We start from the raw sequence: 26,766 nt of genomic DNA, 5'->3' as shown, positions 1-26,766 counted from the left end.
AGACAGATGAGCTTTCTATGTAGCGCCCTGCTTCGAACTCTCGCGTGAAAGTCTCAATGGCGATCTGGCATGGTCTGCAATTTGAAAACTCAAGCGTGCATGCTCGGATCAGTTACACCATATAAGCAGCTTAGTCAACACAGAAATCATCCAATCTCGGACTGGCATCCAGAAACGTCACCAGAAACATGAAGCATCCAACTCCCCTTGCTAATTCTGAATTGTATGGCTCGGATCCACCACTCCAATTTCCCGTAATAATGAAGTCGCATAACTTCCGCGCGGTAGAAAGAACTGAACCATAACAACATCAGCAGAGAGTTTCATCCGGCCCGAGCTTACTTCGAGAATAAGGTTTGACTTCCCCGTCGAACCCTTCCCTACTTCCTCTTTGGCAGACATCGCCAGAGGTCTGACCACCAGAGGCCTCGCAATAGATACGTTCCGCACACGGCATGCGAGGATCTCCGTCAGGTCATGTTCCAATCCTTCACGTGCTCGCAACGGAGCCTCCCCTCGCTCTATCGAATCAGCCACTAGATCGGTGTACCTTATACAGTTCCAAATATCTGATGATTCCAGGTCCCTCTTACAACTGCTCCACATCAACTCCTGCGTCCTTTATAGGGCAGATTCCCTCGCGCTGCAGGCCCAGCTGCGGTAAGCGTACATCGCCGAGGCCGTATCTGGACAGCCACTGGCTATTCTGGATAGCCCTGAAACTATTCACCCACTGGTTAGCTTCCTCGTCAGATTCAACGCGCTTGAGCTCCTCGAAGTTTTCACCCGCTCCGATAGCCACAAGATCTCCAACTCGAACCCGGAGGCCGCCATCTCGTATGCGCCTGCGACGCACAAGAATACGTCCAACCCGAGGCTCGTCAAACATGCACATTTGGACCGAATTTCGCGTGGGATTTGTAAGAGTCTAGTTTATCGAGAGACGAGCTCTGTCCTCAGTGATTACCTGCTCGCAAGACGGTTCCACAGACAGGCGGAATATGCTGTTGGGAACAAATGCAGCATCGCCTTGGGAAGGTTGAGATGCTTGATAGCCTCACGGTATTGAGGCTCCCCAGCATTGTCCCCAACATGCTCGAGCACCCGTTCCCATCTAAAAGTGTGGAGACATACCGAAATCTCGCGCAGTTATCGGTCTCACAGTGTGAGCTTCTCTCGCATAGCACTGGGTAGGGTCCTTATTCGCTGAAGAGCCTTGCTAGCACGTCCATCGCACAGCCATTCCTCGTATATCTACAAAGTGATGTCACCTTCGATCACTGACATTTGCCCACCCCATGAATGGAGCCCTTGTCCACATCGGAGGGCCAAGCCCACAATTGCAATGCCCGTTTGATGTCGCCCGATAGCAAGGACCCGCCAACAAGGACCTGATTCAGCTCCCGAACTCTTCAGAGGCAACAAGTCCGCTACTGGCAGAGAAACTCCGTTGAGTTCGAAGCCGAATCTCTGCTTGCCAAAGTAGTTGATGAATCCAACAGTTTGTAAAGATTGCAGCTTCTTCGACGCCCCACTACAGACACCTCTGATCCGGAGCCCGAACCAGTTCCTGACAGCGGAGGTCTCCGCTAGAGGGCACTCCACCTTACCCCATCAGCATGCCAGATCTCAGTTTCCGGCCTGTACTGTCGACCTGGAAACATTCGGCACGTACTGATCCGGTTCCCGCCAAGTCCTCGTTGAGTTGCTCTATAGCAGCCCTAATCTGCGCCTCACTGTGTGTCGCTGGTACGCTGATGAACCTGTACAGAGTCCACAGATGACACACACATGCATGATCGAGTGACTGCACTAACTGATGGGTTATTCCACGTTTGTCTTTCAACCCTGCGTAATGAACTGAGTCCCTCGGCAGACGTAATCGCCGCTCCAGGCGCAGTAGGAAGCTCTGCAGCTCGACGTTCTGCTTCTCTAACACGAACCTCCACCGAGGCGCTTTCGATAGACTCAACTGGGTGTGCTCCCGGGTCCATCTAACTTCAACTGGAAAGGACCTCTGAGGGACGGTGATAGCTTCCTGGACAACTACCTAGAAACCTACCGATTCACTGCCACTCAACGCCTCGAATTCCAAGTCTCGTAGAATATTCTTCGCTACTTCAACGAAATCTTGCAAGACTTCGTTTGTAGATTTACCAGCACTTTTCCGGAATTCAACCGTTAACGTGTCAGGGGAATATCTGAGAGCCCAACAATCCAACGTCGAGCTCGTTCGGGGGTATACCCAGCGACAAAGAACATGATCAGCTGCTGCATATCGTCATCCCTCATGTACGACCTCACGTGGGAGTTCAACACCACGTTCACGACCAGTCCGACCTCGACATTATCCCTAGTGAATTTAGTGACGATAAAAACAGGTACCTACGGGAAGTTCATTCCTTCGCTGAACTAGCTAGGTCTGAGATAGTAGATCGGGTGGTAAACTCACCTTGCATGATAGAGTCTTCTTCAATATGGCTCCCTTAAGTTGAACCAGGTCACTGTGATCGAGGCTCTTTTTAGGCAGCGAGCACACAGGTGTGTAACCACCCTTAGCCGCCTGAACAGTCCGTGACCCTCCCGCCCATGGAAGCTCCAGAATTGCCCTCACGCGTTGTCTCTTGATAAGGTGTTCTATCTTTTCCACCGCGTCCGTGCCAATCTTCACACGGATGAATTCAGTCGCCTCTCGAGGATTCATGTCATAACTGATTGGTGAAAAGAGGTGCCAAGAGTAGGCGGTTTCCCCAATCAAAACCCAGCGGCCCGTCTTTGGAGACACTTACCCCCGCCGGAAATACGAGGCTAGGTCTTGGCCGCCACCGAGTGTACCACTGAGTAGTTCCATGGGAACTTCCTCGTCAAAGTCGTGTAATCTGCGGGGTGCACCAAGACCGGGCACAGTCGAGATCTGATTGGAGTACTCATGCATTTTTTGGAAGGCCATAGCCCTTTCCACTGCAGCCCAGCTTTTCAACAGCGGCTCATTGGACATTCGGGCAACCTTTCCATCTATACCCACCTCCCGCACTTGAAAATCTCGTACCTATTCAGAACTGTAGCGCACAGCCTGCGAGGAGTCCTCGAGAAACACATGAGTTTTGAGTGCGCCTCCAATACGCTCCTGGCCGATGAACTCAGTCAATCCGATACTCTCTGGCGAAGGGTGTTTCGGGCTAGACCGATGCAGACTAGTCCCTGCATCATGCTTCGTCACCACTCCGCGTAACTGATTCAGTGTTATGTGCGAGTCGCGGGACATCCCTTTGATCGAGCACCGAGGAGCTGGCCATTTGAACATAAACCTACACCGCATTGTAATGGGTGCAACTATCGCCCTGATCCCCTGACTGAACTCAATGCCTCTGATGACGAGTCGGTCGTTCCTGAGCTCATGATGCACCAACTTATAGACTGAGCTCATGCATGCATGCCTACTGAGTCCTACATGAAGGATCACATAGGCGACCTTATCAAAAACAGGATGGCAAACATACCTCACTGCCGAGGCTGAGCAGGCACGGGTCAGTGACCGAGTGAGGCGGTCCGACTGTCAACTCCGAAATCGTATTACTACGCGTCGGGTTGGAACACGGCGTTTTTCTGATACTTCCTACCACAATTCTTACGTAACCTATGGTGTCCGAGGCAGTAGAGATTCAACACTCTTTCACAATGTTCAATACGAAAAGCTCCATGTCAGGGTTGCCAAATATCGCCTAGAACTGGCGGCTCGTGGACGACTTGCTGATTTTGCGCCGATGGAAAACCCAAAATGCACAACAATAATCGCTTCGCTCCGCATATTCGTCGGCGCGCATGTTCTGGCGTGCAGATTGTCAAACAACCGTCTTGAAGTGTGCAACGCCTGCAGCGATGTCATTACTGCGTCGTGCTGCATGCCCGCAAAGGGTCGTACCCAAACGTGTGTGCGAGGCTGTTAAGAATCCCCTGATCGGAGGGCCAAATCAGAAGGCTCGTGGTGCTATAACCAGTGGGTTCGCCGGTGGAGGCGCTAAGAGATTGTGAGTTCACCTCTGACTCTCACCCGGGATTTATGTTCTTCGTGTGTTTCAGGGGAGGCAAAGGCTATGGTATTATGGCTGATTGGTGTGACCACGGCTACAGTTTCACCAAGGGACAGGCGATCACAGGTAGAGGAGTGCATAGTCGCGCTGCTCTCCGTCAACGCTTTAGGCATGCCCCATTGGCCCCTGTGGTGTGGTGGCGGCGTTCCTGACAAGTTCATCAAGATAGACCCAGATGTACATTTCAACCTACAGGTTTGTCTCGACGCACCGTCCATTTTTTGAGTCGCTACTGTCAGGGTTATCGTGAGCGCATCGGATGGTATGGATTTTTCACTGCATTCCTGCAAGCCAACTACCACGCCTTTGTCTACTTTGTGAGGTTCATTCCTATCAACATTGCTATTTTCTGGATCTATGTTAATGTGAGTACTCCTTGTGGGTCGTGAAGAATTGGTCCGATCTCCCATAGGAACGCCAAAGAGAACCGCAGGAGAATGTCATGGATCACGAAGAGTTCTTCAGGGACTTCGACTCTATCTACCTCGGACAAGTGTAAGTTCCGTTCCTCTCTGCTTGACCTCACCTGCGACCATCCATTCCAGGTTCGACCATCATCGATTCGCTGAGTGGCTAGCTCGTCGCCGTGCCTTGAAGTGGGGTTATGCAGATCAGATCCATATTCCTCCTGTGCACTAATGTCCGACATGGTCCTTCTGTGAGCATATCATCCGTATGAGGAGAAGAAGGTCGTTAGTATTTATTTTGATAAGCACAGGCAGGGGCTATGACGCCCCGGCCCGAACCATTTGAGGGGCATCTGTGGAAGATGCACGGCAGCTTGATTGTCTTAGTACTATCCTGAGTGCTGTGTTAACAGTGGAACGCCAAATTGGCTCGCAGAGATTTCGCTGGTGTTTCTTGTCAACTGTTTGTCGGAATCTCGGCGGTTTTGTTTTTCTCAGTTTTCGCCATGGATGAGGCTCTGAAAGTAGCATGTAACCGTCCTGATCCCGGGACGTGGGCTTCACCTCGTACATCGCGACCGTCCTCGGCCGAGGTTTGTCAGCTGGTGGAAGAGTTGACCCTAGAAGACTATACTCTCGAGCTCTCCGGTCTCGAGCCCTCGACGACCGCTACCTCCTATATCGACACGGATATGTTCTCAGGAGGGGCATGCCACCCAGAGGTTGGGAGTAAATTTTACTCTGAGCAAATTCTGGACGCTCCGGGGTCTCTGCGCACTCCCTTGTCGGAGAAGGATAGGCGTCACGTTGTGGACGAGATGATACCAACGGCGACATATAAGATGCTGAAGAAAATTTCCCCAGAAGTCCTAGCAACCCCTGGTCCTTCGGGCGACGCTCTGCGAATGCAGCTTTTGAGAGGGGCATGCATTGTATTTTTTTCAGCTGGGTATCCTGGGAAACGTTTTGTTTACGAAACTGCTGAGCGCCTCGGCGTTAAAGCTGTTATTATTGACTCGCCTGGATCCTGGGCGGAAGCTCTTCTCGAAGAAGGTGTCATTGCCAAGTTTATCCCTATTGACATGACGCAAGACTCTAAGTCAGTTTTTGATCAAGCTTACAAAGCCATTCTCGAACTGAAAGATGACCCTCTGGTTTGTGGTGCAGATGGCATTTGTACGATGGTGGAGTTGTCTGTCCCGGTGGTCGCGCGTCTGGCTGAATCACTCGGGATGCGTGGGCCGAGTCCAGCAGCGGTGGATACGGTGCGGGATAAGTACCGAATGCGGGAGTCTCTTCATAAGGCCGGCCTTGCTGGGGTGAAGGTAAGACAAGCAGTGTCTCAGTCAACTCCTTTGTGACATGTCTTCCGGTTTAACCCGGACCAGTAAACTTAGTTATTTACTTGTGCTTCAACTTCAGCATTTCCTCATCCACTCTGTTGAAGATCTTGACCGTGCTGCAGCTCATGTAGGATTTCCTGCTGTGGTGAAGCCTGTCTCCGGCGCAGCATCTCTCGGCGTGGAAAAGGTACGCTCGGGTCAAGTGTCTCCTATGCGATTGACGAATGCATGCTGACAAAGGACTGGTGTTCGTTGTGAATGAGGTGCCACACCCTTTTCTGCATAGGTGACTTCACGGGAAGATCTACGTCGAGTTTACGGCGACGTACAGGATCTGCTCTCGAAGCTTGTCATCAACTCCGGCGCTTTAGAGCGTGACAGTGTACCTGTCGGGTCTGCGGCGATCTCGGTCAAAGCTGACAAATGCATGAATACATCGGTGGTCCTAGAGGAGTATTTGGACGGTCAAGAAGTTGATATTGATGTTGTTTTATCTTCTGGTCTCGGTTGCACTTACTGCGGTATACACGATAATGGTCCAACCAAGGAACCCTACTTTGCTGAGACCTGGGGCGTACTGCCCAGCGCCCTCCCGAGTCAGAGTGTCGCCGAACTCAAAGAACTGGCATTAAAATCCTTAGAAGCGACTGGATTTACTGAAGGAGTTTTTCATGTCGAAGGGAAGTACACTAGCCGGGGGCCACGGTTGATCGAGATAAACCCCAGGATGGGCGGAGGTCCTGTGTGGATAGTGCACAAGTTGGCATTCAAGGTTGACCTGGCGGTACAGGCTATGCTCTTGTCGGTTGGAATCCCAGCGATTCCTATACATGACCCTGACTGTCCGAATGGGGCGGTGGTCTGGCTCTCCGTGAACGCCCCGAAGAGTGGTCACATTAATAATTTTGGTTTTATCAAGCAATGGCTCGAGTGGCCTCATGCGGATGTCAAGATTGCTCGCCCAATGGTCGCAGAAGGAGAGAAGATTGTGGGACCAGAGGATGGCCAGCCAAGCTGGCTTGTTGATATTATCTTCGTTGCTCCTAATCCGGAGGAGGCTACTCGCCTTGCTAATATGCTCTATCACGAGGTGGAAGAAGAGTGTGTCAAACACTACACATGAGTTTCGCCGCACTCACAATCAGTTCTGGAAGCCGTTCGCATGGTATTTTGAACGCTTGCGTTATATCGTTTATAGTGTGGAATGTGGCACTCGTCTGTCAAATTCGAAACGTCGAATACATCGCAGACACGTCACCGTCTCTGACAGTCTGTCAGAGTGGAACTAGGGGGTTCGGAGGCCACCGCTGTGATTCACATCGGCATCATGTGATAACAGACCATTCCGCTGTTACACACCTCTCGTTTCCTCTGATATTGTAGAATTGACCGAAACAGACCTGGACATCTCCTTTCGGACGCGAGAGCCCAATCCGTCAATTACTGCGCAGCACGATAGGTCTCAATCAGGCGATCAATTATCGGGAATCGATTGTCTCAATAACTCTTATACCATACCTCAAATTCAGGCGTCCCAGAGTTCCCACAACCCCGAGTAATCATCCCGAACTTGAACCATGTTTCTGTCCGAGTTGGAACAATAGGCGAAGTGGTTCATAACGAGTATGCGCTCGAGCGCTCTTTGGACAATTGATATCACCAACCATACTTTCATTGTTATCTCAATAAAGGTCAGGACAAAGCCTCCGGTAGGATAGGGTGATTCTGGAATATTCAAGCACATCATCTTCCAGCGTTGGCGCTCGATGATCCGAAAACGACAGAGTACAACAAACTCAACGCAAACGAACTTCACGGGGTTCCAACATCACATCTCTCATGACAATTCATAGCCTCTCAACTGTCTACGCAGATTGGAGCGAATTACGGAAGTCTTCGATTGAAGTAACAACCTGAACCACGAGTGGGACCACAGTTGCGGCGAGTAACAAGACGCCAAACCGGTCATTTGAAGAGCAGGCTCGAAAATAGAATGCATCGCTTAGGATCTTATATTCGGAGTCTAACCTGGAGACGGGTCGGTGGCATCTGCTTCTCCAACTCCTCAACGATCTTCTCCATCTTCGATGTTGCAAGACCTTGACTCCCTTCATCAGCGCAAGCCTTGTAAACTATGACGTGCTCTAGGGAAAGTGCCTACGAGGATAGATTAACCTGCCTAAGGAACACTGGCGAACGCGAGTGTAAGCGACGCTACTGAACCGTTACTTCTTCCAAACTGTCCAACAAGTCACGTGTAGACGGGTAGCTCTCCCCAGCCTGCTCGAGGTAGCCACACACTATCACCGAGCCGGCTCTCACTGCACTGATTCGCTTTTGCAACGAGTTGCCACATATACAGCCGCTTGCATGAACAACTGAGGGGAACAAGGGGAACCTAGATCCAATCTCACCACAACAACGAGCTCCTCACCACTGCTTCCATACGGGGCTGTCTCATCTACCATATCGGCTAATTTGCTAGAGTCTAGGTTTGATACGACCAGACATGCCGTTGGCCTGACGAACAGTATGCCCACTTGAGACCAGGCATCCCTCTCACCGTAGGAAGTTCTTGACAATAGTCTCCGCGAGGACCACAGATTCGATCTCCCCCTTAGTGATGGGGTTGCCGTCAGAGATGTCAACATGTTTAACACGGACACCAGCTTCTTTCAAATATTCCTCGAATTCTACCAGAGCGGCCCTAGCCTCAGCTTGCGCTTGCTCATACGCCTCCTCATTGAATTCGCCTTCCATAGCCTGACAATCAGTCCCATGGAAATTCTTCCTAATAGGCCCATTTATCGTTTGAGTTTTAGTTGGAGGTTACAGATACGAGACACTTCCATGAACCCACCTTCTCGGCCCTGGTCCTGATCAACTCAGGCGGTCCCTCCAAGATGGCTACTCCCTTCGGAAGACCTACCACCTTTCCGAGAATCATCGAGGCGCTCGCACCGTTTCCACTGAAAGAATAAGAAGATCCTCGACCGCTTTGCACGGCACTGGACAATCCTAGGTAATGCGATGGCACTAAGCGATGGGATACACACTAGCAGTTCCATGGCAGACCCAGGACCTACGGATAGCCATCAAATATAGCCATACCGCTTGAATGTGACGTGACGAAGCTGGACATCAACTGGGCCTTGACCTCATCGGAAGCCTTCTCAATCCCCGGACCCTCAGGGTCCAGTGCCTCTCGGATTTCTGGTGACACTGCAGGACCATCACCACGTCAGCTGATATTCATTCCGAGTTCTCTCACCGGCGTCTAGATTTTCCGACATATTCTCGGCAACCTTCTGTAGATTGGCAACGAAGGAACCCTCGATCCTATCCGAAAGCGCTTCAGCAACGCTACTCTTCCCAACGTAGGGCAGGCCCAGGATCACGAAGCTCTCAGGGAGACCATTGGAAGCAACCTGTGAAGACACGAACAGTATCCTCTTCATGGCTGTGCCCGCTGGACCTCCAAGAGATTACCATGGTCGCCATCTGCTCTACAGTACCGCTAACCACCGCAACATTTTCTCTCGCAGTGTCTCGCAAACTACGAATAAGCCTAGCAAAGGGGACGTTCAAGCCACCTCAGTTCCGCTTGCGGTTATACCTTCCATCGCAACTAGTCGGGCCAACGATGATTATTTGATCCACGACGAAATACTGCTTCAACCCAGTCACTGTTCTCATAAGGTTGTCTTTCTGACATGTCAACCACGTTGTCCTCTCATGCGTGGGTCGAGCCACGACCTGCGAAAGACACACTCTGGAGCAGCCTACTTCCTGGGTTCCTACGACAGTGCAGATGAGCTGAGCGACCATCTCGACGGGCAAATCCTGATCAGCCTCCGTAAGTGCATGCAGCCTCATACCAGTAGATGTAGCCCGTGCGATCTCGGCCTCTATAACCTGACATGAAGTTATCTCAATTTCCGTCGTGAACAAGATCTCTCACTTTGTTCACATCCACAAGAATGTGCTCTCCCGTCTCAGCTAGAGTTCGAACCAAGTCGCGACCACTGTCATCGTCCGCGGCCACAATTCTCAACTACATCGGAAATCAATAACGAGCAATTCAACTCGGAGGCTCCCACTTGAGGCTTCACACAGTCCTTGACTATGTTCTCCGGACTGGTTGAGCTCCCTTCGAGGACGATCGATGTAGTGACGTTGTTATACGTGGCGAGAAGAGTCTGAAAACACGTCGACGATGCCACAGGATACGTTCCGAATCAATAACTGCTCACGCCCATCTCCTGGCCACTATAGATACTCTCAGCCGCACGCTGGAGAGCGCGGAAGCTGATGTCTCCCACACTGCCAGAACTGATCGCTGCGCTCACCATGTCACCCAGCTTCTTAAATATCAAATTAAGAATCTAAACTCGTCGCAATGATGCCTGTATGCACCACATGGTGACCTACCTGATAGTTCCCAGGGAACTGTTCCTCAAGGAAAGCCATTTGCTGCTGCGTGCGAGGATATCCGACAACAACAAAGTTCGCCGAACCGCCCGCCGTTTGATACAGCCGTTTCAGCTCGGAGACAACGCGGGGACCGACGAGGGAAGCATCCGCAATCTGTTCAGCAAACGATCAAGCCACACTCTAGCAAATCACAGTACCTCGCCACTCTCCACAACAACTCGGCCCTCAGGGGTTCCCCGAAGGAGATCAGCCACGTACACTGCCTAAAAAGAAGACCCAACAACCTTCGGAGACCAGCTATATGAAGCACGATACCATGACCGTTACCCACACGTGACTGAAATGCTTCTCAGGCCGAAGATCTCTTAAAACGTCCATTAATACATATCATTGGGTATGCATGGTTATGATATCACGTTGATAGACGAGGTCCTACTTTGTATCCAAAATCTTCCTGCATGATCTTAGCAATTTCTCGTTTCCCTGAGCCCTGTCCGCCCACTATACAAAGGACGTTCGCGGAGAAGTGTGTCCTCGCCTGACAAGCCGCTCTGTTATGCATAAACTTCCGACTAGCCTTACTAGGCTGTAGACCTCGTCCAGAGTGCCGTGCGAACACACACGACGAACTCTTGAAATCGAGTCGTAGAACTCAAGGGCTGGCTCTGTACAGGCGTGGAAGGTGTCCAGTCGCTTCTTGATAGTCTCGGCATTGTCGTCAACTCTGAAGGCAGCATTTCATCGTCAAAAGTCATACATGTATCGACCAACACGGTCATAAGGGGCGGGCTGGAAGTGGATCACCTGCCGCTTGTTTTCCCTCTCTCCAGAATCCTCTCCGTCATCACCTCGTCACTAGCCTCAAAATACAAGACGAAGTTCACTGGGCAAATGGTGTGCTCAAACAGGAGTGCTTGATCAAGAGACCTGCAACCACCACAAACAGTTCGCCCACTTTTCGAAAATCTCCAACGGCACGCGTTAGCCTCAATAGAAGCATGGCTCAGTATTATGATTCACAGAGACTTCACCACTTCGTCACCTCGGATATCCATCAATGAGGAACCTAGTGCCTCTCCCCTCACTGATCGAGTTCACCATTGCCTGTTCCAGTAGCTTCAGTACAATACTGTCACCAATAAGACCGCCCTAAAAGAGCACGCAGACACCTTCTTACTCTCTGCCATAGTAATTTCGACTCCGACTGAGTTCCCACGATTTCGCGTAGGAAAAAACCCACAAGACGAATGTGGACCAACTACTTGTTCCATGATCGCCTTGGCCTCCAGTCCGATCTGGCTCCCCTTGGTGACTTCGTCTCGCAACAGATCTCCGGTACTGCGAAGTAGAAGATATTCCTCACATCGCGTTTGCCGCCCCTCCACACCTCAAGTGAACATATCCGAAGTCGCGACTTATTCGAGAGCAGTTAGTCCCCTTGCCGCAGCCCGGACCGCCGAGCACAAACACCACGGAGAGCTTTTCGCGGCCTCCACATAGTGGAAAAAACGGGTCGTTCTGAAAAAACACCCGTAAAAGTATGGGTCGCCATTTGCGGACGTGAGAGAGAACTACAGTCGAATCGATCTGAACAACAGACTCACTTTCCTTTCGAATGAATTGAGTTTGTAAACAGCTTCTAGAGCCGCAGGTTGGAACACACGCTGAGCCTGACAGATTCAACAAACAAATTGGCAACTGAGCGCCCCACAGGACCTCCCCACTGGGAGATACTCACCAAGGTGTAAACGTCGTCCAGCGTGCCGTCAGCCGGGATCCTTCTAAGCTTTCCCAATCTACCATAGAACTCAACGGCGGGTTCAGTGCAGTCGTGGAAAGTCTTCAGTCGTTTGCCGATGGTCTCAATGTTGTCGTCAACTCTGATCAAGCGGTACACCCCAAGACCAGCAATGCGTGCTCACCGTCCGCTAGTCTTGCCGCGTTCGAGGATGCGCTCGGTCATCGCCGCATCGGAAGCGTCGAAGTACAGCACTAACGATACTGGGCAAATCTCCTTCTCGAACATGTTGGCTTGGTCCAGCGATCTAAATACATCAAATCGTATGCCCAAGGATTAGAGCGCTCGGCCAAGGCCTCATAAGGCAAGTTCAATTACTAATGAATGGCAGACTGGAAAGTTTGGACCACCAACTGGGTCCACAGGGAGAAATCTTAGTGTTCTCTGAGTGGAGCCGCCCCCACTATTTATAGCATTAGCTGCATACACCACTAAGTGCAGCGGCTTTTCACTACCTAGGATAACCATCCACAAGAAACTTGCTTCCTCTCCCCTCAGTAACTGCAGCCGTCATTGCCTTCTTCAGCAACCTCAGCACGATAGAGTCATCTAGTAGTAGACCCTGAACGCTTCGCTCCGACACGTGAACCTTCTCCATACCGTACTTGTTCCATGATCGCCTTGGCTTCCTTTCCGATGTCCGAGCCCTTCTTGACCTCTTCACGGAGCAGATCGCCCGTGCTGAACGAGATATTACTCAGCTATTGGTGCTGGGCCAGCTACTCACCTCAGATGGATGAATCCAAACTCCTTGCTGATTCGCGCACAATTAGTGCCTTTGCCACAGCTTGGGCCGCCCAATACGAACACAACGAAAGGGTTGCTCGAGATCAGAGGGTCCGCTATGGATCGCACCACAGAAGGATCATCACCTAGTACTACCTCCGCGCTGGACAGTCTGACGGGACGAACTCAATCCCGATGGGAATACTCATAACGCTTACTTCCCTTGAAGAACTTCTGCCACACCTCCTGACGCTGGCCTCACTTCTCTTGTCGAGCGAGCACTGTAGCCTTCCATAGGTTGCAAGTCCTTCCCACGAGCCGGATTGTTGTCTTTCATCCACCTAGCCAGCCAACTGAAGGCAAACACTTTGACTCTCTCCGTAAATCACGGCTACTACGGCTAAGCCAATCACGCTCAAGAGAGAGCACAAGAAGTTTTTACTTAGCAGCATCCACAGGATTCGTAGGCCTGTCCTTATAAAGCTCCACAATGCCTTCAGCCAGCAAGGAGTGCAAGGTCCTCTGATTATCAGGACCGACTGTAGTCGCCTCTAGCATTCCAGCGAGGGAGCATGCCGATCGAGCGGGTGGGTCCATGAGAGAAATATCAAAAAACCGAATCTAGTCATTTCACTCGTCAACCTGAGACATCATATACATCACGTTTACACACACAGATGAGTTTCTCATCCTGACTTCCTTTCGTTTTTCTGCATTTCACGGAAAGGATCAAACTGCGCCGACGAATACTGAGGAATTGCAAGAGAGCAAGATTTTTTACTTCCGCCTGGAATGTTAGGAAAGGTTTGGTGTGTGGTTGCAAGCCTGGATTAACTCCTGGCGGTCTAGCTTCGTGTCTTTAGCTGATAAACAAGCCCGTCATCTGCCTCCCTCGCAGGGGTTAGTCTACTATCTTTACCGGTTCGGGTGGAGTGAGCGGACTGCAATCCACAGGCTCTGTCTGGTCACTCTTGCGTCTGCGCGTTTGATCGCTTCTGGCGAGTTGCGTACCTCAGCTCAGTAACGATTGTCTCTTCTTATAGTGAGTATTTCCAACCCTCACGATGGCGCGTGCCTACTGCGGACGCTTCGCGTTTATGTTGGACTACCCCAAGTCCTACCATCCTCCACGGAAAAATGAGGACGGGGACTATGTCGATCCAAGAACAGACATGCTTCCCAAATGTGCAGCGGAGTGTTCTGAGTGGCTCACTGAGTGAGTCTGTTAGAATACCGTTGCGGTTTCTCTCTCCAGCGTCCATGCGGCTCTGCTAGGCGTTTGAATCTTTCTTCCCTGTGGCGCGTTGGCTCCCGCAAACTTAATCATTGCTCGGAATGGTTCACTACCTTTCGTTTGCTGTTAGTCGTTCTGCGCAGTGTTATCTCCGTTCCAGGTACAACGCCTGCGTTCAGCGTATCAAAATGCGTACTGATGGCCGTGGTAACTGCCAGGGTCAGTACGAGGAATTCGCGATGTGTCAAGATCACTGTATTGCGCATGAGCTGTTTCACTACTTGAAATAGCGTCGTTGATGAAGCGTTCGGCGGTGTACTATCTTTTACCTTGCATCGTTGAAGGCTTCTGGGAGTATCATTTTGACGAGTCACGCACAAGCTGCGGTGTAACAACCCAGCTCATAACCTGCCATACTGGAGTAGTTGAGGACAATTGTTGGTGGATGCATATTGTTTTTGAGGTCCTTTTGATGAGATTTGGTTTTGGGTTGAGAAGTGCGCTACTACCGATAATTACGCGGCGCTTAAAGGTACTCATAGTCATCATAGATTTTCTAACATGCAGGGTTGAGTACGAACTATTTTATTCCAGTGGAATTTCCTTCCGTAATGACTCATTACTAATGAGACTTGCTGGAAATCATTCTTGTCTGGTCACTGGGTTCAGACAACTAGGGCGAGAACTGAAGCAATCCGACTAAGGAAAATGATGATAGAATTAATTTGCACTCCATTTAGCACAACCGATGTCCGTCAGTCATAATACGAGCAATATTGAGCATGGTGAACAAATGCAATAACAGCAGCCGACTACAAGTATGATGTCATCTTGCAATCTCCTAGATCCTCGATGAGCATTCACGTAGACTACCGTGGGTTGCCTCCACGTTGCCAGCTCTTGAAAGCATCTCTGTCGTTGGTAGTAAGGTTCAAGAGACATACGCCTTTCCTGTCAGCGAGTTTTCCTTGACCGAGCTGTCCCGTTCCATGACTACGATGTATTAAACACCAAACTATGAGTGGTACCTCTAGCTCGGAACCTTCAGTTGCAGGATATCTGTTCAAGAGCGGTTCGATCCTAGTCATGAGGCTCCGTTCTGGGGTTCCAAGCACGGTCTTTGCCCTGTCCTCCGCCCCCGATGCATTGCCAGCGACCGAACTGTCACTCGAAGCGTCGGATGGAAGCTCTCTGGTCAGCATTCCGCCCAGCAATCTTGATGCCTGGAAGAGGCATTCGAAATCGGGTGTTTCTGGTTGTTGCTGGATGATGATTTCCAAAGCGCCAATAATCAAGTCAACAACTGTTTGACTCGACCTGGGTTGTCCTTTGACCGGATTAGTTTTGTAATCTCTCAGAGCCTTTTTTACTGTTTCATCAGCGATAGTGGAACCGGCGCAGAGGTCTGCGAGCAGAGCAAGTATACGGCTCAGAGTTTTGGCCCCGCCAGTTTTAGCATTGGGTTGGATCTCCGCAACAAGAACCATGTGAACTCTCAGCCTGGCGAAGTGTCGCGCCCCGCTAGCCGACCTGTATTGTAACAACAGGATCGCCCGACACGCCTGCCTCATGAGCCTGGGATTGTGTCCAAGGGTGCACCATCGCTTTATCAGAAGCACGGGTATTCCTGCGTATCCAGCGTCCAGCAGCAACTCTTTGTTCAGTTGGATGACGTCCATGTGCTCTTCCCCATCACTCATACACAACACGGCTGGAGTGTCCAGCATCTCGGCAGCAGTTGCAGGATTCGTGGCGGGGGCCAAGACTTCGAAGCACTGCACGATAGTCTCCAAGTGCTCCCTAGTGGTTCCACTGCTCACACTGGTTTGCGCCAACAGCATTGCTGTTCGGCTCTCCAAGCAACAATTAACAGTCCGGACAGCCACCTCTAGTGGGACCATGCCAGTCTGCGTATACAGAGTTGACACCTCTGAGGCGTCTCCAGCGATCTCCATTATGTTGTCTGTTACTCTCCTGAGGATATCCAGGGACATTTCCATCGCCTCGAGCACGAGACGTGTCCCAGTGTTCGCCACGGGTACTATACCCTGTAGCACTTCGCAAACAGCCCTGCATATTGACGAGCTTTCAGCACCATGGCGACGATAAGCTTGTCTTATCGTGTGTATCCCCGCAGCCTCAACAACCTTGGTGGCATAGTCCTCCGAAAGTCTCGCCATGACGGCCAAGCATTCCAGCCCGATGGTCTGCACCTGTCGCTTCGTGACGAAAATATCTAGGAGTTGACAAACCAACCGCACATCGTGACCATTCTGAGGGAAGTCACGAAGGTCAACGACTTCGTCGTCGTCCCCTCTCCCAACGGCAAAGCCGCGAGGGACGTCTCTAAGTGTAAAGGGGACGCCGTCTGCCACCGCTGATTCAGGGAGAGCCGTGGAGTACACAGCCATAAGAGCCAGCATCGCCCGTATGCTGACCGGCTCGATCCTGTACAGCTCCAGTGCCTCGCAGATGCAGTATATCTGCTCGTCTCTTCGGTGCTCACTTCGACAGGCTGCGAGAAGAACCAGGCACTGTTCGATCGTCGGAATTGACTCTGACTCTCTGCTAGGCCACATGCTAAGCACGAAGTCCACATGACTGCTCTCAGTCTTCGCCTCCCGCGTAGCAGTCATAGCCAGAACAGCCAGGACTTGCTCGTTGAGATTTGGCGTTTCCTTACGCGCATAGGGGAGAACGAAGTACGTGGTAGTGTTCCACAGTGGCACAGATAACTGCTCTCGCATCGTGTTTCGCAAGGCCGGAGTGTCATAAATCTTCACGCAGGTGCGCAACGCAAAATCGAGAACTACTTCCCCCCAGTTTGGTCTCGCTTCATATCTGCCCGAGACGCATGAGATGATATCCATAGCGAATCTGATATAGTCTAAGGCCGCCAACGGTCTTCCCGAGTAGTCAGATTTCTTAGACCCCAAATATAGATACTCCAGGACATCCTCCCACTGTTGTTTCTCGCTTTTCTTGGTGTCATCCGCTCGGAAGAGCCCTCCGGATCGGCCATGAACGCCCATCGCGCGATGGCGCGAGAAAAGCGTTCGATAGACTGAGTGGAAGTCTCTATAGGGCGGTCTGGGCACTCTCAAAGGTACGTCATCTACTGACGGCCCGACACGGATGACTTTTTTCCTTGGCTTCTTTTCTGGAACTACTTCCGATGATAAGTTGATGCTCACTGGTTCTTCTGAGCCGCCGTCAGATTCTTCACCAAACATATTACGGAGCCAACCAGTGAAGGTAGAATACGCCGTGCCTTCAACCGCCTCTCCACGAGGAATATCTCGTTTATAACTAGCGGCGCTATCGTCCGCCCCAGGTACTTGTTTTCGTTCTTTCAGGGTCTCCCTCCGCCCCGCATCACGGAACGAAGAGAGGGTAGTAGTATCCCGACGACTGCCTGCAACCAGTTCAGTAGAGGGAACTTTGACTGGTTCATCCATGCTAATGTGGGTCTGCGGTGATATGGCGTCAAATGGGACAGGCTCCCTAGCCTGCTGCTGTTTCTCAACCCCAAGAATGTCTTCTGGACCAACATTGAACGTGTTTCTGGCGGGAATGGCCTGGTCCAGAAACGTATTCGGCGATAAAATATCGGCATCTCCGTTGATCGGACTCGGGCGTTGCAACTCGAACGATGGAGGCCGACATCTGGGAGAGAGAACGCCCCCGCCCATCCATTCGAACCGGTTCGTATCGTCCTGGCCGCTAGTCATGAACGACGGTTGAATGGGAGTGAAATCCCGACCAAGTTTGACGGTCGGACGCTCGGACTCTTGAATGGCCTTGTAGTAGGACTCCAAAACCGTTTTCTTGTCCTTGATGTCGTCATACATCTTTACGAGTGCTTCCAGCCTATCAACGTGCCCAACGAGTATCTCCGAGGGGTCGCCTCTCGTCTCATCTGTTTGGGCATCGGCGTCGGTCACATGTCCGCGACCTGCGCATGGTGGCTATGAAAAAAGGCAAGTCCCAAACCAGTGCAAGCTCACTTGTCTTAGTGGGTGATCTCTGTGTGGCAGTAAAGCTGGTAGGTGAAGGCTCCATCACAACTGATCATGGAATACAACTCCGATAGTCGACTAGAGGCGCCACTCAGGAACATTCAGTTACGCATTGACACTCAGAGACGATACCATTGACCGTCAATGTTAACTCACTTGAGTCCGATGATGTTGCCTGACATGGTAGAGAAGCCAAGTTCTGTTCCTTGGCCATCCTCAACAGATTCTGCCGCTCAGGATTCATGTTGCTGGAATTTCCCTGGCCCTCGATTCTCGCATTGTCTGAAGCAGGAGACCCTGCATACACCTGCGGATCTGACCCCGCTCATGCCTTCGTGGACTCTCATCTGCTGCTGCCGCCTAGCGAGTTGCAAGAGACGTGCCCTCTCTCGACTGCGAGGGAATTCTGACGTGAATGTCTCTGAGAATTAACCCATGCTTATATGCTGTTTTCGCTTCCATGGGTTTACCCGGAATCGGTTGATGCTGCGACCGAGCATGGGCCAAGAGGCGCTCCCGCTGAGAAGGTAGCGTTATAGTGGATGATGTGGTCATGTTCGAACTTTTCCCATGCTTGCACTCAAGAACGATGAAAACACCTTCTCCCAAGCGTAGCCTTTCACAATCGTTCTCCGAGTTCAAGTCCGTCAGATTGACAAACACAACGACGCCCATAGGAAGAAACTGAGTTGTTTAATCTGGACAGTAGGGAACAAACTACGATGACGTTTAGTGGCTGAGCTGCACGTTAGTTTTCTTGGAGCGTTTCTATACGGTTCTCGTCTTCGAACCGTTTCATAGTAGCAGCATCCGTCTTTGGTATCAAATGGAACACTACCATGCCCACCAAACGCCTGAGGTAAGGCTTGCATCACACAAACTCGACTGCACTCCACAGAGAAGACACAAGTTCGACCCGAACGACTCGAGTATCACAGCGCTCCCACCGGATACAGATTTCTTACCTGCCCTTAAGGATTTTCCCCAACCTCATATTCATGGTGTTCAGCTTCACCATCACGACAGTATCGTCACTCTCCTCGGCGTAGCACTCGAGGTACGCTACAAAGTTGCTATAGACGAATCTGACCGAAGAGAGCAGGAATGTACATGTGAACTGAGGATACGATGCTCACTCCTTTTTGGTGTCCCAGGGAACACATCCTCTGTTTGGAAACATATCCTTCGCGACTTGCTTGAGCTTAACGTCCTCTCTGACAGATTTCTGCCAATCCGTCTGCATCACGGAATCGTAGAGGAAGAGTATGGGCCAGAGCAAGAGCCCGCTAGAGTGTTCAAGGACTGGTGAACTAGACCCGTACTGACTGCAGAAGTCGTATATCACAGGACCGATGGATACGGACCGATCCTGAACCGGAATACTCCATACCGCCATCCCAAGTAGAGGCTTACCTCGAGCGCAGAATCGACCTCAGCCGTTTCGCCATGATCGTCTAACTTTTCTTTCTCACGTCGTTCCCGAGACTTCTTCAACTCGTCTATTGCTTGCCCCATCACTTTCGAGAGATCTTTGGAATCCGGATCAGTCTTCAACCCACTCCGGGCAAACCTACCAAGGTTGAACTCCATGTATTGCAAACTTATACTGCCACTCAATGTCCTCACTTCGCTGCTCTGGCGAAGAGCTGCAATTCCATACAGGCCACAGCTCCTCTGTAGGCGGCCTTCACTTGTGTCGGGTCCAACGATAGAGCTTGCTGAGCATCCGATATGCACTGGATGTACTTCTTCTGCTTTAGATACGCCTGCGCCCGATTCGAATGGACCTGATAATTGCAAACACCATCGACTATGCAGCCTGTTGAAGTCTCACAATAGCATCCAACTTGGGATCTTCGCAGTGGACCGACAAGGCATTCGTGTAAGCCTTGATGGCACCGTCCAGGAGGCCGGCCTTCATCTGCTCATTCCCTCTTTCCTTGAAATTCTCGCACCGTTCCCGCGCTGGGGTTTCCTCTATGAGACTCTGAGATAAACCACCTCACTCCTGTCGAGCAAAAAACGAGGCATGCACCCTGGGCCTACCTCCAACGCTAGAAGATTCGGATTGGTCTTCATTTCTTCTTCTGTTGGCGTATGCGTCATATAAAGTGGATGAGCCTCCATCTCCTCGTCAGTCCATGTAGGAAGGTCAGTCCTGGGGTTATAATTGGCCCAGAACTCTTCCTCTTCCGCCTGGAGTACGAAACAATACAGACAAAACCGAGCGTTTCACTAACCTCCATCTCTGCCAGCACGCGCGCATTGTAAGCAGCCACCTGCTTGGGGTCCTTGAAGTCCGGCGCGGGAAGGTTAGACATTCGAAAACAACAAATGTGGCTACGGAATATAACCGTCCGAGACGAACACTACACCCACTCTCTCTTGAAATGAGTAGGCGATTGCCTCACATCAATGGTACACTCCCGGCCATACGTCAATCAGACAACATAGCAAGAACGTGATTCGTGATTCTCGATCTCGGCCTGCTCCTATTCAGCCTTGCAGAGCCCTCGAGCAGGTACTGACCGTTCATCGTTATTCAACGTCATTCACCTGAGCCATATGAAGAACTTTTGATGCTGGGCACATAAAATTCTGATCCCAAGCCAATAGTACTGCTCTGCAAGATAGCCGAAACGGCTTTGGTGGCGGCAGCAACGGCATCGCCCACTCCTGCTCCGTCCGGTGGCGAATTTCGCGACATGTAAGGCTGTCTCGGTGGAGGGCTCCGATATCCGTGCGGAGGCATAGACTCTTGACCGTAATGTTGCCGCTGCTGCATACTCCGTCTCATCCTCTTAGCTTCTGATACCGCTCGAGCAGCTGTGGAATCCGAGTCGGCGAAACTGAGAGAAAAACTCGATACTGTCAGGTCATGCGGTGGTGTACAGTGCGTCATCACTTTCTCACCGTCGAATACAAAACGTTGATGACACAAGTCAGTGCGTGAATCGCCTACCGCACAGAAATGACGGAGTTCTCTTCCATTCTATAACGTCCATTGAGCTCTCGGATAGCGATCTCGGCCGGCCCAGGTATTTGATACCTATTATGAAGAACCGTCCTCTGCTGTAAGAGCAGACCGATCGATCACGTGATGAAGGCACACGCCTGTCCACTTTTGCTCTTTCCTTGCATCAAATGGACCGATTCGACATGCCCGAATGGACAGAAGATCGCTATAAGGTCATCCCGGTCCACCTGGCAGGTCCGTTCCACATGTTCACACGCTCCACTAGATCTTACGAAGTCGGGCAGACCGCCGACGAACAGTTTGCATCCAGCCGTGTGAGTCGGCTGAGATGGCGTGTGATGCGGCCGCACGCCCATCCCACCCGTAACAGGAGGACCCGCACTGTGCACATACGGTGCTGATCGCCGTGCTTGCGACTTGGCGTATCTGCACCGTCACGTCCAAGAGCCTTCTAGAGCGGCGCTTCTGCCTACTTCACCACCACAGTGTCTCTATCCTGAGTCCTCAGCTTGCCGATCATGTTCATTGCGGCTATTGCTCGCTCGCAAGAATCTGCACGTTTTAAACCAAATAGGAGAATACCACACCGTCACCAACTCGTCCATTACCTGTGTCATAGTACTTCACGAAAGCTGAGCTCTGGCCGCTCCTAGACCGGCCGCCAGACATCAGATAAACCTCATTGATCGTCCCTAGCAGCACACGATGCGCCAAACCACAGCTTCGCACAATCACCGACGTAATCATAAATACCCTTATTCCCATGTGCTACTACCAAATTCTTTGAACCGTGTGAATATCTCATCCTCTGTCGCATCAGGGGGGAGATTTCCGACGAAGAGTTTGAAGTCGGAACTCATTGAGATTAGCGTCGAGTCAACCTGTCTAGACAAGCCATACTCCACATATCGGATATCAACGGAATGAAGACCGCAATGCTTGCGGTCATTCACGCCGTTACAATTCAAACCCCAAGGCCTTGGTAACTCAACAGAAGAGGACTGATAGGTAAACGGTCAAATTAGCATCCATGCAGGCAGTGCGCATCAGTTTGTGAGCACCTTGATTCCAGCGCTCCCATGGAAGATCCCATGAACATGACACGCGAGTAGGAAAGCACACACAAACACCGTAATAGTGCACATAATATTATTCCGGGCTCGTCGTCACTGATAGGCCCATGATTGTTCTTATGACATAATACTAGCAAACTTATAGAATTAATGCCCAACGAGCACACGATGCAATGTACGTTTTCTCTAACTTGAAACTCTCTTCAACAGTTAACAGCGATCGCTACTGTTCGAGCAGCACCTGACGTATCACACACTACAAACACTACTAAAATTCGCTTCGGCGGAACCGTCCATGAAATTACCTTGCACCTTGCGAGCGCAAAACTGGACGTATAGAGGCCTGAAAGGAGATAAAGCACAGTACCATCGCGTAGGACGCAACGAGGAGATGGAGTTGGTCCACATACCTGCTTCTCGATGAGTTGGAAATGATCTCTATTGGGTGCGGAGGCAGACCGCAAGTGCTCATAACTGACGCTCTGAGGGTAAGGCATGAATCGGAAAGCTGGTAAACGGCATATACCGTATCTGGCCGCTCACAGTCCCCCTCCTCGTCAAGGCAGAAAATAACTCCGGGAATTTGCCCTTTCGAGACATCAGTTGACTCATGGGACTCCAAGCCGCCCGTGAAGGTGAACGTCACCCCAGCCTAGTGACAATATCATGCGACGTGCAATGAGCCGCCAAACATGTTGGCACTATGCGAGGAGTCAATGTTGCAGCCAAGATGGCCACTCGCCCACCTCAGTAACGAACCGTTCACCTGCGCTTCCGCTCGCTATGGAAATACAATCAGAATCATCCTGAAAGATCCAATTCGTTAGGGAGAATGAATATGGACAGACGCATGGTTAACAGATGAGTCTAGTGTCGATGTCAAGAACAATAGGATAGGGTAAGGACTTACTCTGGTCAGATACTCGACGTTAAATGTGTACCAAGTATTCTCGGCGATCGCGATAGGTTTCTTTAAAACCAAATTCTTCGTCGGCTTCAACTTGGATTTACTCCTACCCAGCGACGCTGATAGGAACGAACACAGTGCTACCTTAACGAGAATGCGATAACTCACTTTTTCCTTTAGAAAGAACACGACCAACAATTCCCGCGCCTTCGACAAACGTGAACGCTACGGGAACCTACAAAATTGTCATAGCAGTGCGAAACAGGGCGCTTCTACCAAGCCCACCTTCCTAGTGCGGCTGGTGAACATCTCAAAACCAATGATCGAGACCGGCGAATTGGTTTGGAAGGCAACAGAGTGATTCCTGAATTCACATATAGCTCTACCTCAGGACTCTACCGACTATCGTTTTATGACTACACATGGACTACCATTACCACAGACCGTGCTGTAGATATAATAATGAAGACTCTGTTGAACATAATACGGCTAAGCGTGATTTACTCGCTGGGGAATGCGATATTAAATCTGCATACGTTAACAGACACGTATACCAAATATTCGAGTTTCAGATCTGTGCGGTTTAAAGATGAACAGAATAGAAATTTCGCGAGTATAGCCAAACTCACTCTTTGCCAACCTCCAACGACAGACCGTCGAATCGAACGGGACCCGAAAACCTAAACAACACTCATACCGATATCGAGAGCTCATGCTCACCTCCTCGCGATCAACACTTCATCGCCCGCTTCTAAACAGCAGGTTGACCCGCATAGACGCGACACGCACGTAGGGTGCTTGAGAGAGACTTGTCGGCTGAGGGAAGTAGATCCAAAGTCCAAAAACATACCCAGTAAGGAGCCGTTATCAATAGGCCGATACGAGAGGAGCGAGAGACTATAAAAGCTGATTTCAACCGGTCACACCACACAGTACTTGAGGCGCTTCTCCTGTATGTAGGAATGCGTATCGGTCATTGTTTACACTCTAAAAACAACTAGCAGGAACTACGTCTGTGCGCGGAAGGTGTTAAGCGATAACATTCCAGGGAATAGTCGGGTGGAACGGAGCATGAGCTGAGAAATTCCAAGTCTTACTAAGAATCCAAGCTTCAACTTTTGTCACTATGCGTGCGTGACTTCACTACACAGTATTTTCCCAGATGGAACCGGCTGCAGGTCCATTCAACAATCCTCAGGACTCAATGTAGTACTCAGCGACTAGTAGGGGGGATCGGAGCTCCTCACGGCAAGTCTAGATTCTTCGACTGCCACTGAGAAGGGCGTTTGAATGCTAAACGCCTTTCTCAGTGGCAGCCTCCCAAACTCTTCCTCGATGATACCTTATACCCGAATCGCTTCACCTGTCGTCCTCTTTGACACCCAAACCGAAACACGCTAGAATCAGTTGTGTTCGGATGATCTCAGGTCCAAACTGCATGGTAAGGAGGACTTTCATCAACTTGCGCAAACCGTATCGCAGTATAGTTGGAACGTGTTCAGATACATAGGTAAGGACACACGCCGTAAATTTTGGCACATCGCGCATTGTTCTTATACGATCATTTTACGATGTTGATACGTGGGTAAACATACTCAACGAGCAGCGAAAAATACTCGTTCACTCGGAAATTTCTGTCTAATTTTGAGCTCTTCGGGTGAAACCGTCTCACCAAGGAAGTATTTGTCACCTGCTACTACGATAGTGGCATTCTCCACAGGTGACTACCTTCATCTCTTCGGTGTCGTAGTGCTCTGCATTACTCTGTATAAGAACAAGTCGTGTAAGGGTCTCAGTTATGGCACACAAATTTTGTAATATGAGATGCGTATCAAAAGTCGAAAACACTTGCTCCCCAGGTACTTGACTACGTTTGTATGCCGATATTTGGATCTCTTCGAGCGCAATCAGCGGGCGTACTTGGTGCTTTTCAAGATAACGTGATATTGGGAGTTGGTGGTTTATGAACAGTTGCGTTTTTTTCTCTCACGAAAAATAAATTTTATGAGATCTACAGTGACCCGAGACCATGAGCTGCAAATGAGTTTGTGCGACAGAGTGGCGCGTTTCTTCGTGGGTTACAATGTAACCGTTACATCGTTCGTCTTGGTCCAGGGTTGGGCCGTTGTATCTCGTATACGAGTTGTCGTCGATGTAGTTGATGAATTAGACTTGAAATTCTCTAGTTCCACTTCTCTACTTACACGTACACGCTGAGGTTATCTCAAGGAATCGAATGATACAACCCGCGTTTAGGTATGTGGCGAGTTCTGCTATTATTTGCTACATTTTCAAGGCTTGGCACATCACATGGGAGCGAAGCAAAGACACCTGCAATTTGGTTGTCATCATCTCTTTGGTGGGCACTCCCCGTTTCTTACAATTCTTGATAGTTGGTGTAGTGCGCGATCTTGGCCCTTCTCACCACGAAAGCCTTTGCCGTTCTCGAGATCCTCTGGACCTTCTCCCAGCTCTTGGAGGGATTCGCCATGGTACTCATGTGATCGAGAATCGTTTCTCTGGCTCCTCCCCTGTGCTATTCTTGGTTGACTTCTGGTTCCAGGTTCCTCAGTATGTCTTCTCGTATAGGGACAAGGGCAATCATGACCGTGGCGTGAGTACGTACGGGATGTTATATATCTCAGTTCGTATGAGTGAAGTTTTCATTATTATCCACTCCTGATTTGCTTCTCCACGTTGAGAGCACATGCGGTCCGTGAAAAAGCACTGGAGGCCCTTTCCTTGTTCATAGGTACTTTTATCCTGTGTGTTGGCGGCTATAGAGTGTTTTACGCCTTCAATTGGATGTACAAGAAGATCAATCTCGGGCGGAACTACTCGGATCTCAACTCCTGGCTGGGTGGGCTTATAGAAATACTCTTCTTCATCGACTACATCACGTGAGAGCTCGGCCACACTGGAGGCAGTTTACTGTCCCTCTAGGTATCGCTTCAAGGGAGTTTCTTGTCTTCGTACGATGGTTTTGGCGGTGGATCAAAAAATTAACGACATTTCAGAGAAGGTGGAGATGAAAGTAATGGGCAGCAGCTCTAGTTATGGTAAGTCGGCAGTAAGAATTTTATTTGGTATATACCGTTATTGTATCGTTTCTTTCAATTCTTGCTAATACTATACTTGAACGCAATGTTGTTGTAAGGAAATTGTTCTTGTGACGACTTCTGCTCCGCATAAGGTTGATCAGATCTACCATGTAAGCCGTTAATAAAGAGTTTGATCAAATTGAAATTAAACTCAACCCCGAATTCAATTTCAAATATTTGAAATTGAATTTTAGCGGTATTCTAGATTTAGATTGAATTATCGTACCTGTTCTGGACTAGGATCACAAATAGAGTTGTTGCAACTCGAGGAGACTTACTCGTATATCGGCTGGGCGTCTTGTACGAATATGTTGTTCCTCTCAGATAATGCGTCAACCACAGATGGGATGGTGCGGCGAAGAAAAGGCGGCGGAGAGGTGGACGAGCAGGCGATGCTGCAGGTCTGATTTCACTGAGTGTGAATTATGTTACAAGTGTTGCGGAGGCACGGTTGAGAGACTTTGTGAACTCCATCTGTTATCCTTGTGTTGGGGAGGTTGCTGGAGGGGAAAATATATGAGGGCATTGCAGTTGATATACGTCGGTGTATGATGTCTGTGATTAGAGCTAACACTGGTTGCCTTGGGGTTGCCTCGCAGTCTTAGAGCCTTGTAGAGTTATATATGCTGAATCTGTGTCGTTATACAAGCGAGTTC

The 26,766-nt window shown here is 50.3% G+C and overlaps 11 protein-coding genes across 11 annotated transcripts; 4 read left to right on the top strand and 7 right to left on the bottom strand.

The window, feature by feature from the left end:
* Nucleotides 1-589: 589 nt before the first annotated feature.
* On the bottom strand, nt 590-2,998 carry Pmar_PMAR008754 (tRNA pseudouridine synthase D, putative; the record flags this gene model as incomplete). Its single annotated transcript, XM_002777774.1, has 13 exons — nt 590-686; nt 735-845; nt 968-1,114; nt 1,163-1,254; nt 1,296-1,391; nt 1,435-1,570; nt 1,611-1,763; nt 1,879-1,994; nt 2,063-2,201; nt 2,246-2,385; nt 2,453-2,563; nt 2,615-2,711; nt 2,790-2,998. 13 exons carry the CDS (start codon nt 2,996-2,998, stop codon nt 590-592), a joined length of 1,644 nt encoding a protein of 547 aa, XP_002777820.1.
* Nucleotides 2,999-3,862: 864 nt separating this feature from the next.
* Pmar_PMAR008753 (hypothetical protein) lies at nt 3,863-4,886 on the top strand. Its single transcript, XM_002777773.1, has 6 exons — nt 3,863-4,028; nt 4,081-4,157; nt 4,201-4,286; nt 4,331-4,456; nt 4,504-4,586; nt 4,637-4,886. Exons 1-6 carry the CDS (start codon nt 3,880-3,882, stop codon nt 4,728-4,730), a joined length of 615 nt encoding a protein of 204 aa, XP_002777819.1. The 5' UTR covers nt 3,863-3,879; the 3' UTR covers nt 4,731-4,886.
* A 118-nt stretch (nt 4,887-5,004) lies between these two features.
* On the top strand, nt 5,005-6,964 carry Pmar_PMAR008752 (conserved hypothetical protein; the record flags this gene model as incomplete). Its single annotated transcript, XM_002777772.1, has 3 exons — nt 5,005-5,823; nt 5,921-6,028; nt 6,128-6,964. 3 exons carry the CDS (start codon nt 5,005-5,007, stop codon nt 6,962-6,964), a joined length of 1,764 nt encoding a protein of 587 aa, XP_002777818.1.
* Nucleotides 6,965-7,706: 742 nt separating this feature from the next.
* On the bottom strand, nt 7,707-13,396 carry Pmar_PMAR008751 (adenylate kinase isoenzyme, putative; the record flags this gene model as incomplete). Its single annotated transcript, XM_002777771.1, has 28 exons — nt 7,707-7,754; nt 7,870-7,998; nt 8,256-8,361; nt 8,405-8,604; nt 8,702-8,810; nt 8,928-9,063; nt 9,113-9,269; nt 9,331-9,409; nt 9,458-9,597; nt 9,628-9,756; nt 9,803-9,895; nt 9,942-10,040; nt 10,095-10,226; nt 10,273-10,428; nt 10,473-10,538; nt 10,712-10,813; nt 10,858-10,999; nt 11,080-11,202; nt 11,318-11,424; nt 11,538-11,613; nt 11,663-11,793; nt 12,014-12,155; nt 12,198-12,320; nt 12,529-12,635; nt 12,679-12,754; nt 12,801-12,971; nt 13,018-13,152; nt 13,242-13,396. The coding sequence occupies 28 exons, from the start codon at nt 13,394-13,396 to the stop codon at nt 7,707-7,709; spliced, it is 3,369 nt and encodes a 1,122-aa protein (XP_002777817.1).
* Nucleotides 13,397-13,851: 455 nt separating this feature from the next.
* On the top strand, nt 13,852-14,426 carry Pmar_PMAR008750 (ubiquinol-cytochrome c reductase complex 7.8 kDa protein, putative). Its single transcript, XM_002777770.1, has 2 exons — nt 13,852-14,015; nt 14,194-14,426. Exons 1-2 carry the CDS (start codon nt 13,864-13,866, stop codon nt 14,321-14,323), a joined length of 282 nt encoding a protein of 93 aa, XP_002777816.1. The 5' UTR covers nt 13,852-13,863; the 3' UTR covers nt 14,324-14,426.
* Nucleotides 14,427-14,902: 476 nt separating this feature from the next.
* Nucleotides 14,903-17,884, bottom strand: Pmar_PMAR008749 (hypothetical protein; the record flags this gene model as incomplete). The annotated part of the gene is made up of 1 exon (XM_002777769.1): nt 14,903-17,884. One exon carries the CDS (start codon nt 17,882-17,884, stop codon nt 14,903-14,905), a length of 2,982 nt encoding a protein of 993 aa, XP_002777815.1.
* A 638-nt stretch (nt 17,885-18,522) lies between these two features.
* Nucleotides 18,523-18,727, bottom strand: Pmar_PMAR008748 (hypothetical protein; the record flags this gene model as incomplete). Its single annotated transcript, XM_002777768.1, has 1 exon — nt 18,523-18,727. A coding segment is annotated over one exon (205 nt), but the record flags the coding sequence as incomplete, so codon positions are not given.
* Nucleotide 18,728: 1 nt separating this feature from the next.
* Pmar_PMAR008747 (hypothetical protein, conserved) lies at nt 18,729-20,373 on the bottom strand (the record flags this gene model as incomplete). The annotated part of the gene is made up of 8 exons (XM_002777767.1): nt 18,729-18,906; nt 19,018-19,137; nt 19,189-19,421; nt 19,466-19,622; nt 19,679-19,839; nt 19,887-20,039; nt 20,099-20,248; nt 20,293-20,373. 8 exons carry the CDS (start codon nt 20,371-20,373, stop codon nt 18,801-18,803), a joined length of 1,161 nt encoding a protein of 386 aa, XP_002777813.1. The 3' UTR covers nt 18,729-18,800.
* A 637-nt stretch (nt 20,374-21,010) lies between these two features.
* Pmar_PMAR008746 (single-stranded G-strand telomeric DNA-binding protein, putative) lies at nt 21,011-21,889 on the bottom strand (the record flags this gene model as incomplete). The annotated part of the gene is made up of 6 exons (XM_002777766.1): nt 21,011-21,101; nt 21,150-21,256; nt 21,302-21,455; nt 21,503-21,581; nt 21,638-21,721; nt 21,805-21,889. The coding sequence occupies 6 exons, from the start codon at nt 21,887-21,889 to the stop codon at nt 21,011-21,013; spliced, it is 600 nt and encodes a 199-aa protein (XP_002777812.1).
* Nucleotides 21,890-22,766: 877 nt separating this feature from the next.
* On the bottom strand, nt 22,767-23,986 carry Pmar_PMAR008745 (hypothetical protein; the record flags this gene model as incomplete). The annotated part of the gene is made up of 7 exons (XM_002777765.1): nt 22,767-22,868; nt 23,013-23,128; nt 23,178-23,244; nt 23,295-23,373; nt 23,639-23,689; nt 23,730-23,825; nt 23,946-23,986. 7 exons carry the CDS (start codon nt 23,984-23,986, stop codon nt 22,767-22,769), a joined length of 552 nt encoding a protein of 183 aa, XP_002777811.1.
* Nucleotides 23,987-24,171: 185 nt separating this feature from the next.
* Nucleotides 24,172-26,715, top strand: Pmar_PMAR008744 (endoplasmic reticulum retention receptor, putative; the record flags this gene model as incomplete). The annotated part of the gene is made up of 10 exons (XM_002777764.1): nt 24,172-24,215; nt 24,437-24,519; nt 24,730-24,823; nt 24,869-24,949; nt 25,266-25,368; nt 25,412-25,509; nt 25,793-25,909; nt 25,953-26,079; nt 26,435-26,511; nt 26,676-26,715. The coding sequence occupies 10 exons, from the start codon at nt 24,172-24,174 to the stop codon at nt 26,713-26,715; spliced, it is 864 nt and encodes a 287-aa protein (XP_002777810.1).
* Nucleotides 26,716-26,766: the final 51 nt, after the last annotated feature.

The sequence above is a fragment of the Perkinsus marinus genome, assembly GCF_000006405.1.
Source record: "Perkinsus marinus ATCC 50983 genomic scaffold scf_1104296951054, whole genome shotgun sequence".
Lineage (NCBI taxonomy): Eukaryota > Perkinsozoa > Perkinsida > Perkinsidae > Perkinsus > Perkinsus marinus.
Note: the sequence above shows the minus strand (reverse complement) of the source record. Positions and strands in the feature narration are given on the sequence as shown.

Bases quoted from the DNA above. Each gene is read 5' to 3' on its own strand.
- Pmar_PMAR008753 (XM_002777773.1), top strand. From the start codon at position 3,880: ATGTCATTACTGCGTCGTGCTGCATGCCCGCAAAGGGTCGTACCCAAA. The intron at 4,029-4,080 runs GTGAGTTCACCT...CGTGTGTTTCAG, and splicing joins GGTGGAGGCGCTAAGAGATT to GGGAGGCAAAGGCTATGGTA. The intron at 4,287-4,330 runs GTTTGTCTCGAC...CGCTACTGTCAG, and splicing joins ATGTACATTTCAACCTACAG to GGTTATCGTGAGCGCATCGG.
- Pmar_PMAR008750 (XM_002777770.1), top strand. From the start codon at position 13,864: ATGGCGCGTGCCTACTGCGGACGCTTCGCGTTTATGTTGGACTACCCC. The intron at 14,016-14,193 runs GTGAGTCTGTTA...TCTCCGTTCCAG, and splicing joins TGTTCTGAGTGGCTCACTGA to GTACAACGCCTGCGTTCAGC.